The following is a 14833-nucleotide window of genomic DNA, read 5'->3' as shown; positions in this document are numbered from 1 at the left end:
GGTAAACAGGATGAACTTTGAACGGGATATGTATTAAATATATGTGTGTGTTCAAAATAGAGGAACTACTATATCATATAAAGAGCATAGAAAAGTTCACCACAATTTGTTTTCGATCTCTCAACTTAATTGGTACTTGCATTTTTATATGCATATTTCTTAAAAATCATAAAGAGTTCCATAAAAATATTGAAAGTTCCCCTTGAAAAAAAATTAACTTTAGATTACTACACAAGTACATTGTGCTCCCCTTATATGAAATCATGACTCCATCCCTACATGTCATGTCATTGTTGAGGTTGTGGAGACTAAATTACAAGTTTTGATGATTCTGATCGTAGTTTGTGAATGCTCTGATTGATCGAATCTAGTAAATAATTCAATGGACGAAAGTTGTGTAAAATTTGATCAAACTCCAATCGAAGTAGTATAGATCAAAATTGATGAATTGTCGGATCTCAGTAAATTATGTAATTGTTGATCGAACTCCGATCGAAATGATATAGATCGAACCAGATTAATAGTTCAATCAACGAAAATAAGAAACTGTGAATTTTTTTAACTAAAGTGAGTTTTTGCTTTCCAAAATGTTATAAACATGTAAGCAAGTTGTTGTTGTTGTTGTTATTTATTTTTTATTATTATTATTTTTTTTTAATATTGAGTTTTGTACAAACCTTGGGATAGAAAAGATTGTGAGATTAATGTTGTGTGAGTGCGATAGATTGATCGTGAGAGAGAAAGAGCAGATTGAATAGAACTCTTCTTATAAATATTCATCATTATTGTTAATAGTAAATTTTCGGCGCGCTCCATAGACGTAGATAAAACGATTTTACTCAATTACAAAAATCGTAGTGTTCTTAATTGTGTGATTGTTTTTCTTCTCTATTGCTAGTTTGCGAGCATGTATTCTTAACATTCATTAGTATGTTTGACCAAAGAAAAGAAATTGAGCCCACTATATAATAAGGACAATAAGAGTGGCTCTTCAAAACCTAATTTGTTAAATTTTAATGAACCAACCATCCTAATAAAATTATATGCTCGACTCACTATACACCTGCTCTAGTAAGGATGGATAACTAAGCTAGCCTATTCCCAATAATTCAACCAAGAAGAAGAAATTAAATAAATATGTTTGTATGCATGTGATTTTGAATTAAAATAATAAAAATACTACAAGTTTTTTCATGAATTATCGAGAACAGGTAAAAAATAATCTCCCGTACTCACTCATATTATGAAATTTACCTCTATGAATCACCCCGGGGTAATACAGATACAAATTTTTACATTTTACCATGATGATATTTCCTAACACGTTGCTGCGGATTACCAGTCACTCTCAATGCACGCGATTTTGGTCAGTTTTTGTATTCCCTAGTTTCATATTGTCACATGTCATTGGCGGAAGAGGAAAGTGGTGTAAACCCAATTGATAACAGTGACTGAAAACCAACGGCCAGCATTGAGTGTCATGCAATAAATAAAGGGTAATAAAAACATAGTCTACCACGTCATTTTTATTTTTGTACTTTCTTTCTTTCTTTCGTACTAGTCATCAAGCTAGCAATTAAAAAAACCCTATCCACGTCAGGAATCAGGATAGCTCAAACCCACCAGAATGCTCTGAGTTTCTCTGATTCCAGTACCCACCGAAACAACAACAATGTCCATGGCTTTGTTCTCATCTCCTCCAACCCATCTCCCAACTCTCTCTCCATACTCTTCTTCTGCAAAAACCCACCTCACACACAAGCCTTATCTCCATATCAGACCTAAAAAGCACCTTCTTTTGGTGTCCACGAGGGTTACTGAGAATGGGTCTGGAGTGGTGGGCTCTGCTGCCATGGTAGAGGACCAGAAGATTGAACAGAACGTTCCTGAAGCCCCTGTGAAGGATTCCGAGCCGAAATTGGAGTCCGGTGAGGGTCTTTTGGGGCCTAATGGTTCAGCCGTGAAGGGGGTATGTAAATTTGAGGACTCTAGATGGGTGGGAGGCACTTGGGATTTGAAGCAGTTTGAGAAAGATGGAAAGCCCAATTGGGATTCTGTAATTGATGCTGGTGAGGTTTTCTTTTGTTAGTTTGTATGTGTTTGCTTTCAATTTAATTTCAGCTAGTAACAAAATGACTGATTTGTGCAAGATTGTTAATTACCTTACATGTATGGAACCATTAGTTCTATTTAATTGACTAAATGAGGGATGGAGTGGAGGAAATGACCATTCGAAATGTAGGGTTATTTTCTAAGTATTGTGAATGTAAACTATGACGATTAGGTGAAAAAATGGATATTGACAAAAATATGAGTACTTTGATCCAACGTTACATGTGAGAATGCCTATTACAGAGAGGAGTACAATTAGGGCAGAACTCTAAAACTGCTTTCAGCTGATTTTTTTGTTGAGGATGCTTTTAGTGACTACATGTTTCTTTGCTTTGACATGTATTCTGTTTTCATTAATTAGACCAGACTGACTATGCATGTTGATTGAGATGCTTTTATAGGTATCTTCTGTATTGCAAAATATAATCAATTTGCAATTTGCACTTAGGTGTCTAATTGTTCTTTGAATTTATTGCTGTGAATCACTTAATGTGGGGATAACTAAGGTTGTGGTTTTCTTCTATGACATAATTTGGGACAAAAGAACAAATTTGTGAGATTCATTGGTGAATCTCTGTAGTCTTTTGTAGAAATGTGAATTGAGAAGAGCCCAGTACTAATTTAACCTGTGACAAATAGGGGTGTAAACAAGCTGAGCTGAGAAGGGATTTGTTCGAGCTTGGCTCGATCATGTAGCCAGAATGTTCAAGCTCCTACATGAGCATCCGAACTCAGTTCGTTCATGATCGAAGACGAATCTCAGCTTAGTAGCTCGATTAGATAAACAAGAAATCACCACTAAACTCAATCCAAATTCAGATTTTCACTTGTATAAATAAACTCTGTGCAACTCAAGATGGCTGATTCTCTATCTAAAAAGTGCATAATTTTGCTTCCTTGCAAAGGGCATTGTTTTGTTGTTTTGGGGTGGGGGCACCGTTATGAGTGAATGAGAAAGTTGGACTTGCTATGGAGGATGACTGATTTTGTTATTCTTTCTTATCCTCCTATAATTCCAATTATGGTGTTGTTAATTATACACATTGAATAACTAATTTCTAGTTTAGATGCTATTGTGTGTTCAGTCAGTCAATTTGCATTTTGAAATTATATTTTGTTCAAAATCTTAGGTCAAGTGCTTGCTTAATTTTGATTGAGTGCTTAGATCAATATATACTTCTTTAACCTTTAATTTAAATTTGTATTATCAACATAAATAGGAAAAAGGAAGGCACAAAAGGTCATTCCTGGAGACGTTTTAGAGGACGCTTGGTATCTTATGATTTAATATTTCATAATATTTTTCATTGTTAGCTACAAGAATTGAACCTTAACTTCACCCCTTTTTAGAATATCATGCCAATACTTTTCCATTGTAACAAGGGTTTTTGGCAATTCAGTATCACGTAATATTAGCAAAATGTGATATGTGGTATTGCATATGAAGATAAATTGGGTTCAGCCCTTGCTTGATATCTCCCAGTTGGCCTGCTATGTTACGCATTCCTATGCTTAAATTGAGTCTTGGCTAAGGATATCAATAACAGCCCTTAGATTAATAATAATAACAAATTATTTATTTTGACATGGATTTTGAGAGGAACTGTTTTCCAGAGTCAGTGATCCTGTAGTTTTGTTTAGTGAGATATCTCTATTGATCAAGAATAGCTATATTTTCTTAGTTTGGAACTTTCTGGTGACCATTACTTTTTGGCTATTTCACATCATTAGAGCTGCTATTCGTCAGTTTGTCTATTAGAGGAGGGTGCTGCTATTGTTGATGTATGAACTATTTCACATCATTATAACCCACATTTTACTTTCTTTAGCTTGTCTTGTTTTGTAATATTTTTAAAGGTGTTATGGCCAGACCCACCTAAATACCTGATTAGACCCTGAGCTCTTAAAACTGTCACTCTTGAATAAAGTTTTTATAAAAATGGTTATCTTCATGTCTCATGGTTACTAACTGCTGAGATTACACCTTAGTATCTTTTCGCTCTCTTCCACTTTTCCCTAGCTATTACTGATCTTTACTGTAACACTACAAAGGCTTTTTCTTCTCCATTTAAAGTGATCTTTACCATAGTATTACACGCACATATTGTTGTCATCACTTGGCAGAATGACAAATTGTACATTAAACTGCTGAATGAAATTATAGATTTTTTGGACCTTATTTTATTCTCATTTTGGACACTTGAAGCAGTGGTGTTTCATTTTCTTCATTGTTTCTATTTTGAACAAGCTATGGCTCGATTGGTTTATATTACACCTCTTTAGCTGATTTTTGGTCAGCAAAGAAAAATTCAGATATTATATATTTTCTGAAATTAACTTCTTATTCTTGTTGATACTTTAAGGGTTGCTTTCTAATGTACCTCCTTGGCTAATCCTTTTCAGAGGTTAAAAGGAGGAAATGGCTTGAAGATAATCCGGAGACATCTAGTAATGACGACCCTGTAGTTTTTGACACTGCCATTATTCCTTGGTGGGCATGGGTGAAGAGGTTCCATCTTCCTGAAGCTGAACTACTCAATGGTTAGCTGACTTCTCTTTGTTCTAAAATTCAGGTTGGATCACGTAGTTCTTTCCTGGTTTATGCTGACCAGTTTATGGCATATTGTGATTTTTCCAGGTCGAGCTGCAATGATAGGCTTCTTTATGGCTTACCTGGTGGATAGCTTGACTGGGGTAGGTCTTGTTGACCAAATGGGCAACTTCTTCTGCAAAACACTGTTATTTGTAGCTGTAGTTGGAGTGCTTCTGATCCGGAAGAATGAGGATATAGAAAACATAAAAAAGCTTCTGGAAGAAACGACTTTCTACGACAAGCAATGGCAAGCAACTTGGCAGGATGACACTTCTAGCAGTTCCAAGGACTAGTCAATGGCCATTTATAAGTTTGTATTTTAACCTCTTGTTATTGTCTTCTCTTTTGAATCATATTTCTGTAATTTTTATGGTAATGAAGAGCTATGGTTCGAGTTCTATCCTTCACTTTGCTCTGAATCCTCTAGGGCATATTTATGTACTATTTGCTGCTTTTCTAATATTATGTGATATTAATAATGTTTTCTTTATTAATTAATATTATTGACGCCTTCGGCTAACTCACATCTTGCATGAGAGTTTTTCACCTACTCCAGTGTGTATATTCTTAGCCATTTGTCTCAAGTTCTTGCATCTATTAGTTTCTCATTTTGTCGAGAGATTTTCCAGATCAGTTGTTGGTTTTACTGGGTACTAAAGAATACCTCCTTGTCTACCAAGAATCTAGGACATGTGATCCTATGTAGATTCCCTGATGAGTAGCTGAACACTTCTGAAAAAGATGGATCTTTGAGGATTCACAATGTTTATTTATTTATTTATTTTTTTTATTTTTATTTTTTTTCTGTCGAACTTGGGCCTTTGACCACAAGGTGCACATGCCCTACAGGATTCACAATGTTTGTCGGGGATGTAAGGAGTAAAAATGGGACAATCTCTGGCTATGCCATCAGGATTGATTAGGGAAGCTAGGAATGTTGCTTTAAGAGTTTAGAGTTTAATACCCTTGATTAGGAAAACATTGTGACTACAATGGTACAAGTGATATTAGTGTATGTTCTCACCAAAATTTTCTTCTACAAATTTTTTTTAAAAAATTCCGAACAGTCTGATTTTCAAATTAAGTTTGCACAACTTGATACATTGTGTCTTGATAGTTTACACATTAGTCATAAATATATTAAATAGTGAACGAACCTCGAAATAAGGTCATTATATAGTATTAATCTTACCTATTTGGAAATATAGGGAAGGGTGAGCTAAATGCAGTTCTAGCCTCCTTTATTGTTATATAATGAATTTATGTTATTTTACAAACTCCAGAGTTGTTTAAAAATTATTTCAGTAAATCTTCCTACTTGTTCATTCTTGAGTATGATGGGGAAAAATTCAACATAGTGACTTTTTAGTGTACTGTCATGTAGTTAATTCAACATCATGGATATAGAGTTCTTGACCAAATTAATGGCAAGACTTGGTTTAAATGGAATTTTAATATTGCTTAGAGCTTTTGTTGAATTGGAGTATTTCTCTTTCACCTAGAGCCGAAGTTTGACATATATTTATTTTCTTCTTTTCCCTCATTGACTTTGATATGATTCATATAGAATTGACAACCTATTGCTAGTAGGTGGATATCCATAGAATTTTATTTTGTTTTATTTATTTATTATTATTTTTTGATATTGTCAAGAAACGCATGTTTACTTTATCTCTTTGAAGAGTCGAACTCTCACCATCCATTTTGAAAAATAGAGAAAATACCACTAAACTACAATGTCTTAATAATATCTATAGAATTGGGTGACTTGGAATTTTAAAGTCACTGGGGAAATTTTTTGTGCCAAAATTGTCATAAACAATGAACCATTGTCTTTATAGAAGTTGTGGGCCTTGTGGCATGGGTTGCAGGCCTAAAAGGCGGCCCAACTTATAAGACTACAAAAATGGTAATGCTGGTGAACCCATAAGACTTGTCTCCAAATATCTATAGTGCCGGAGGTAACTTATGTGAAAGTAAAAGCCGACTGATTAATGTTCAATGCTCGATTTTTTTGGCGACTTCAATAAAGAGTGTTTAGCAAAGTCTCTCACACAGTATCAATAGTCTCTTTTATTTTAAAATGTTTAGTTCAAAGATTAACACGCGAGTCAAATTTTAAAATTGATTGAGACTTCTTAAAAAATCGATCAGTACTTCTATCATTTTTCATATGTTACATGCCTCCTCTCCAAAAAATTATAAACATATAATTTCCAAATGGTTGCATAAATTTCGAAGAAAGTATGATTATCACAAAATAGTACGGGATGAAACCCTAAAATTTCCCTTATAAAAGAAGGCCTTAGGTTCAAACCTTGTAGAATAAAATTAACTGGATCTGGGATATTTCTATCATTTATTTAAAAAATAAAAAATTAATTTCCTGATATCTTGGAAGCAAAAAGCAAATGTCGTGTACCCCAGCAAGATAGAGACATTGGAAATGCCATTTACAAAATGGAAGCCGAGAAGAAGAAGAGAGATGTAGTAGGCAGTAGTTCCCTCTCAAAATTTGGTAGCACTACTTCCTGAGTATGATATATTTTTTTCTTTCAAGTAAAAAAGGCCCACCTAGCTCATACATAGCTTGGGTACAAAGGAAATTGAATCTTAGGACATGAATTAATATATAAAGCTCCTAAATTTTAAAGAAATTGGGTCATGGTGTTTTCAATAAACCATTGAAAACAGGTACACCATAGTGTTCAAAAGTTTTTTTTTCGTATGCACATATCATGATCAGGACTCTTAAATGAGTTTGCATACTCAATGTTAGATCAGAAGCTCTTACGTGACGCATTCTGAATCCTACGGCTGAAAGTATAAGCTCACGATTAGAGCTAAACTCCGGAGTAGAGTTAGAAAGACAATCAAGGATGATTTTGACAAAAAGATGCTGATAATTAATAAAATATAGCATATTAGTTAGGAATAGAAGTGGATTTGGTCGGTATATACATCATAATGCTAAGTCCTTGTTTGTACTATAATCCTCTTTTTTAATGTGGGATTCATTGTTTAATGTATACGTGTTTTAAAATCACTGATTGGATTCCATTTTTGGATTTATAAACACATTATCAATAAGTTCGGCTCGATTTAATCAATGAATTTATGTTGTCATTTTCTTCTGGCCTGCATTTTCTCATATGTACACACCTTAAAACACCCCCCACCCTCTCTCTCTCACTCTCTCTCTCTTCATGCCAACAAGAATGGTAAGCAACATTACTCTCTCTCTCTCTCTCTCTCTCTCTCTCTCTCTCTGTGACTAATTTGATGACTGTCTGTTAATTTAACTTGGATTCTAGACCAAATACTGCAAGGAGAAGGCAGTGTTAGTGGCTGTATATGTGGAGGGGCCAAGAAGGAGAAGGTTGACATCAAACAACCACCACCACCATCACCACCACCACCACCACCACCACCTTTATGTTCAACAATCCAAACATGGCACTGCCAATGGTAAAGGGCACAATAGGAGGGCTGAGCTTCTGGACTACTCACGCCGCCTTCGTGAGTCAGCTAGATCAGGAGGAGCAACCTCCACCACTCATCCAAAGCCACCCAACAACCAACAACCTATTACCAAGGTGGTACCATTTCCATTCTTACCTTCTCTATGTGTTTGTGTGTGTGGTTGGAATTTAGTTCATCTCAATCTATAATAATAGCATTAATTACACAATCATACATAAAATGTATCATTTTAACAATATTAATATAGTACATTGTTTCAATCAAAAGGCTAGCTAATTCTATTAGCATAATCTGCCTCTATCCTAGCTAAGTTGTTGGCTAGGCTAATTCAATTTACTATTTTTCCAATTATTACTATACTCCTTTATTATTATTATTATTATTATTTTGAAAAAAACAAGTTGTATATAAACTGTGAATTTATACATGTTTTGATAGATCTTTACAGTTGAAAGCAAGCCAAAGCATGGAAGAGGTCCAACATGTCTCGGCGACTGGAAGATCTTGATTCCTAGCTTTCTCAGGCCTTTGACAGTGTCCCAAGCTAAGAAAGATGGGAGGAAGAAAAAGAAGAAGAGCAACAGTGAATCCATAGCCACTAAGATTAAAGCTTTCGTGAAAAGCTTCCAGGTGAGACCAATAATGTGTATATAGGATATATATATATATATATATATACATAGTAGTGTAAATTGCACAATCTTTTGTTCTCCTAGGTACTTTCTAATATGAGATTAATAAAGGTTGCTAAATCTTTCAGGTGCAAAAGAAGGGGGGATTTATTCCAAAAATGTGTGCAACAATACAAAAACATAGGTAAAGCTTCATCTAGCTCATATTTAATTACATCAGTTAAGTTGTTTAATTTTTGTAATTTAATTCAGAAATCCAAAACAAATAAAAAGGGCTTCTCAGATTGGAGGCTGCTTATGTACACCAATCTATGTATTTTTTTAGGAACTTTCAATGTAAAATTAAATGCGCACACTTGTCTGAGATGAATTATTTATATTTGTATACCAGACTTGGATTAAGCTCTTCCAGGTGAATGATTCTCATTTTTGTTCTGTATATAACATAATCCATTGAACATAAATTAATGATCTTTCAAGATGACACAAAAGTTCTGTAATAAGAAGTTTTTCTTGAAACTCACTTCAAATTAAAATAAATAGATGTCACATTGAACACTAAAGGCTTAAACCAATATATATTATAAGATGAGAAAGTTTTAGCTAAGAGCATATATTGGAAAAATTCAAGATCCTAAAGAGCTACCAACATAAACAGCTATAGGAACTCTAACCACATGATTTTGACTTCCCTGCAACAACATTTCACCAAATGTATAAGCTTTTGTTGCCTCAGTTGCATCTAAAACAAGCCTAATAAGCCTTGAAGCCATGGTACTAATCCTAAAAACTTTTGGTGATACACTAATTTTCACACCTAACGGCTCCCTTATACTCACCTTGTATGTCTCATTCCCACCACCCACATTTATTACCTTTCTAGTCACCATCCTTGAGCCAACCAAATTCGAAACAGTCACACTGGCCGTGTTCAAATCCGAGCACCAGGCCTTTCTCTTCTTTGGGCACCCAACACCCACTGCTCGTCTCACAGACATATCGTCAACACCTGGGATGGCACATAAAAATTCTACATAGTCGTTGAATTTGGTGTTGAACACGAGTCCTGGATCAATGGCTCGAGAGACATTGATGAATCCGGCCCCAAAATCAAATGGAGTTGCAGGAGCTAGTTGTTTAGTATGGCGGGCTAGAATTGGAACCCCAGTTCTGTCAGTTATATCAGCCGTTGTCATCATCGCTGAAGTGATCATGGCAGGACTCCAGTTGGGGTGTTTTTGCTTGATCAAAGCAGCAGCACCAGCTATGTGTGGAGTAGCCATGCTTGTTCCAGACGCTAGTGCAAAATGGTGCCCTGGATATATGCAAAACCACACAATTCTCACACAATTCATCCACAAGACCATGGTACGTACTAATAAATAGATAAAGGAGTACTAATCAATCTTTTTGCCTAAAAAGTATGAATAATGAGTGAATGCTAATATTTTGCTCAACATTTCTGCCTATGAGATGGTTAAGATACTTCATTGTCTTAAATTATAAGGTCATGGACAGTAATGTTTATTATACATTAAATTAGCAACATTGAAGTCGGTCATACCTTTGCTGTCTTGATCTCCTTCACTGTTAGGGCTCCAAGCAGCCCAAATTGAAGAGCCTGGAGCCATGATGTTCGGTTTAAGAACATCAACAGTTTTTAAAAGAGTGTTGATCACATCAGGACCTCTTGATGAGTATGAGGCCACAACCGGTGCCTGTCCATTATAAATTGCTTGCCTTCCACCCAAAATTCTTGCTGTTGCAGTAAAACTCATTGCGTGTCTGCTGCTTCTCCTAGTTGTATATGAATTATAATACTCCCATAGTGCCTGCATAGAATAGTGGATAATGCCTTGAATCATACACATGCTAATGCTTATCTTGTTGCCTAGGAGTTTATATTGACATAATGGCATTGAAAACTATGCAAGTTGAAATACTTAAGAAATGCCATTGAGTCTGGAAGAATACAAAAAGTAGGATTTTGAAAGGAAAAGAAAACAAACAAAATGTAAGGAGAGTCCATATATGTTGCAAGAATTTTAGAGATTAACACAAAAAATCAGGTTTTAATAAACAAAGATAATGAATATTATGAGGAAAACAAAAGCAATGTCTATTAACTATAACCAGATGATTGCTATACCGACGAAGAATGCATATTATTTAGGATAATGCCAGGCACTTGAAAGGTGGCTGTGGTGCCCTTGATCTGTTCTGAACCAACATCAGGGGTCGTTGTGAGTATGAACCCTGCAGCACCAACTTTTTGTATTGTATCTGCTACTGTGGCAATGCTTGCATCCTCAAACTCGAAATCAAAGGTATATGTGCAGATTATTATCTTTCCTCGAACTAAAGACAGTATGAATGGCTCAGTATTTTGACAGCTCTCAATTGTTACAAGACCGGTGGTTATATTCCTTTTACAGACATCAATTGCAGCAACTATTGGGAAAAGCACTTCTCCTGCTGTTGGAGCTGCAAAATTGGTTGCAGAGTAGAATCTGTTCAATTTACTAGAATTCCTTTTTGGATAAGAAAAATGTTATGTTCATAGAATGAAAATAGGTGAAATTTTAAGCAATGGAAGAAAAAATAGTAAAATTGTGTATGAAATGAGAGAGAGAGAGAACAATTAGACGAGTGATTATAATTACGCGCAAGGCCAGTGCCAATAATGCTGTGTCCATTGCCTAACTTGATTGAATTAATGTATTTCCGGTCAGTATTAGAGGCAGCGACACTCGTGATCCATGGACTAAAAGAAAGGATTGAACTGGAAGAAGGACCTCCATTGCCAGCAGCTTGAGCAACCAGCACTCCGGCTTTTGTAGCTAACAGTAGCTCTATTTCTAGCACATTTAGGAAAGCAGCAGGACCAGAGGGGACCCTAGATGGCCCTATGGAAAGGCTTAGTATGTCAACTCCATCTTCCACTGCCTGAAGTAAGCAAAATGATCACCAAATGAGTCGAGGATCGCTTAAGTTTATATAGTACTTTAGGCATTTGGGCATGTCAACAATATCTTTAGACATTCACCAATTTTCTCAAACCTGATCAACTGCTGCCACAACATCTGACATGTAACCTCCAAAAGAATAGAGAGCTTTGTACACTGCAATCCTATAAAACAAAGAAATTGTACATAGAAGATTTAACATATGTAATTAAACAAGAAAAGTACTCTGTAACTGTATCTTTAGTACATAGTTTACGTACTTAAAACGCCGGTAGTTTGAAAAATATTCTTCATACGATAAAATGCACATTCTGGATTAGTACTATAGGTCATCAGAACAAGAATGAAACTACAAATCGTAAATTTTTATTACCTAGCTCCTGGAGCCATGCCACTTGCATATCCATAGTTGAAGTTGCTGGCAATTACTGGAATTCGGTGGTTTCCAGCAGCTGTTGAGGCCGTATGGCTGTCAATTTGCATCATTTTTGGCGTATCATATATAAGAAATGAGTCTGATTTGATAACAAGCATAAGGAAGATGTGCTAAACATCAATCTATATCAGTCATGAAGATAATGATGTAACGATAAAATGGATATATCTACTACAATTTTGCTCAACACTACTTGCCTTCCATGACCATCAGCATCAAAGGGGGACATATAATCCCGCGTGGCATTGAATTTCCCGGCAGCAATGGCAGCACGTGCAAAATATTTTGCGCCAATTATCTTTCCATTGCATGCTGTTGAAGGAAACAAATCCCCAGTCACACATTTCCCTTTGAATTTACCACTTCTAGTTAGAAAACTTGTGTTGGCGCCAGAAGATGACCGGCTTGTAAAACTTGGATGGTAAGGATTGATTCCGGTGTCAATCAAACCTATCACCACTCCCTCACCAGAGCTCATAGGTCCTCCTAAAGTTGGCCAAACACCAGTAGGAATGCCAAGAAATTCAGGTGTGTGTGTTGTAAGCTTCTTCATTTTAATATCTTCATGGATCGCACTAACTCCCTTCACATTCTGCAGAGTTTTTAGGACCTGCAAAATGATCCATTTCATATCACTCCATTTTATGTTTTGTTTTGCAGTAATTCCGACTCATAACAAAATTTACAGAACTTAATATGCCATTTTTACATACCACAATTTTAGTTACCCTAGTTATGCATATTTGTTCATCAGAATTAACTATACAAATAGCAACCGCTAAGGTGGGATTAAATACTTGTAAGATCATGGGTCCTAATGTTAAACAAAAGAGGAGGCATGTATTGGCCAAATGATTTATGTACCGGTGGTATATAAATTCAGTTGTGGTTAAATTGGAGTATTTGTGAATAACTATGATTGCTTATTGTTTGGATTCTAGACTATGCAATATGATTTTTCACACATATGGAATACCTTTTCAGATGTTACATGGACTGCAAATCCATTGAGCAAATGAGTGTAGCTATAGAGTTTTGTATATGATCCTCTTTGCAGGAGAGATTCTAAAAAAATGTCATGCCCACTACTCAACCTCGCTTTGTAAATCATAGCATCATCATGACTCCTACACATAGAAGATACAATGCAAAATACAAACGATGGTAAGATAATAGAAGGGGAAAAAAAAAAAACGCAAACGTAATTTGGTAGTCCTCGATCAAAGATCCCCAAATCATTTTATTGGACATTAGTCCATATGGTATGATCTCTCGTTGTCAAAGAGTAGATTAGTGTTCGAGCTCTGTTAGGGGCAATATGTGAGTGTGCGCATGTTTGCTTGAACTTTTGGGGAAAAAGAATAATAATCAAAGTCACAAGAGCAAGTAAATCAGACCTGGGGTTGGCTTGTTTGGATTTATAAGACACAACAGGGTCTTCCTCCATTAGAACCATGAAGACCTTGGCTTCTGACAAGTGAGAGATGAGGAGAATCAGGAGGAAGATGAATTCCATTGATAATTAAGTGATGGATACTGTAAAAAAGCAGTGTTCTTGACGGTTAAACAAGTGTTGATTTCTCAAGTGATGAATTCCATTGACCTTTGCGCTTCATAATTGATTAGGTAAAGGTGCTGAAGCATGCAGCTAGCTCAGCAGCAAATTTCATGCAACACAACCATGAGTGTTTTTCTTATTTCCAAACCACTCTGATTCATGTGGGTGGCCTCCCTCTCTCATATATGATGCATGAAAGTTTGAAAGATGGGGTAGAATGACATGTTTCTAAAAAAATTAAAATGCTAAATTAGTGATAGAAAAGAGACAGCATAAGCAAGTTCTTGATTAGATACAAGCCATATGAGGAAAATGATACCTCTAACCTCTTTGAAGAAATAATAATCATAATTTTCTTCTAGTCTAACCTAATGACACTAACCATGACAAACTGATTGGTACCTACCAATTTTGATATGATTCCTAAGCATTAGGTCCCCTAAAACATCCGAACTCAATTTTAACGTAGATCACAAGCCTAATTTCCTAAGCGTTCATGAGTTAGCTCAACGAGTGTATACAAGTCTATATTTACAAACATATACAAATTTATTCGAGTTTATGTTCACCGAGTCTAAATGAGTAAAGCGCAATACTATTCAAATTCGGCTCGTTTACTAAACGAGCCTAGTATTTGAACTCAAATTTAACTCTTTTACTCAACCAACGAGCCGAGTCGAGCTATTATTTGCAACCCTAGCATCAATGAGCTCACCAAAGAGTGAACAAACAATGTACAGTGAATTACATTATCTGTTACATCACTCTAGTATATTGCTTGATATTAGAGCCTCTGCTTGGGGTTTGGATAGGGTTAAACCATCCTAGAGTCAGGGACTGGGCGGGATAGGGTACCTTGCCCCTTGTCAATTGTAATGCCTAATTCCACCATTATATTTCGATAGACCGAGGAGAAAGAAAGGGAATCTAGTATTTGCACTTTTACAGTGACAATTCCTCCTATAAAGGACTGTGGAATCAATTGTTACATTTGTGTACTTAGACTTTTGAAGGAAAATGAATATAAATTTACCCCCAAAAAAATGAGTATAA

General features: G+C 35.7%; 3 protein-coding genes across 3 annotated transcripts; 2 read left to right on the top strand and 1 right to left on the bottom strand.

Annotated features, from left to right (window-relative positions):
* The first annotated feature begins 1547 nt into the window (after window positions 1-1547).
* On the top strand, window positions 1548-5225 carry LOC132283898 (light-harvesting complex-like protein 3 isotype 1, chloroplastic). The gene is made up of 3 exons (XM_059785935.1): window positions 1548-2069; window positions 4516-4653; window positions 4751-5225. The coding sequence occupies exons 1-3, from the start codon at window positions 1673-1675 to the stop codon at window positions 4996-4998; spliced, it is 783 nt and encodes a 260-aa protein (XP_059641918.1). The 5' UTR covers window positions 1548-1672; the 3' UTR covers window positions 4999-5225.
* A 2164-nt stretch (window positions 5226-7389) lies between these two features.
* LOC132284482 (uncharacterized) lies at window positions 7390-9225 on the top strand. Its single transcript, XM_059786593.1, has 4 exons — window positions 7390-7926; window positions 8020-8301; window positions 8627-8818; window positions 8949-9225. The coding sequence occupies exons 1-4, from the start codon at window positions 7912-7914 to the stop codon at window positions 9006-9008; spliced, it is 549 nt and encodes a 182-aa protein (XP_059642576.1). The 5' UTR covers window positions 7390-7911; the 3' UTR covers window positions 9009-9225.
* A 221-nt stretch (window positions 9226-9446) lies between these two features.
* Window positions 9447-13738, bottom strand: LOC132281489 (subtilisin-like protease SBT2.5). Its single transcript, XM_059783190.1, has 9 exons — window positions 13620-13738; window positions 13199-13346; window positions 12420-12832; window positions 12160-12255; window positions 11881-11950; window positions 11484-11766; window positions 10970-11304; window positions 10385-10652; window positions 9447-10135 (listed from the first exon to the last, which is right to left on the bottom strand). Exons 1-9 carry the CDS (start codon window positions 13736-13738, stop codon window positions 9447-9449), a joined length of 2421 nt encoding a protein of 806 aa, XP_059639173.1.
* Window positions 13739-14833: the final 1095 nt, after the last annotated feature.

The sequence above is a fragment of the Cornus florida genome, unplaced genomic scaffold, assembly GCF_030987335.1.
Source record: "Cornus florida cultivar Cherokee Brave unplaced genomic scaffold, ASM3098733v1 CherokeeBrave_3.0.0_Hap2_Chr11, whole genome shotgun sequence".
Classification (NCBI taxonomy): domain Eukaryota; kingdom Viridiplantae; phylum Streptophyta; class Magnoliopsida; order Cornales; family Cornaceae; genus Cornus; species Cornus florida.
Note: the sequence above shows the minus strand (reverse complement) of the source record. Positions and strands in the feature narration are given on the sequence as shown.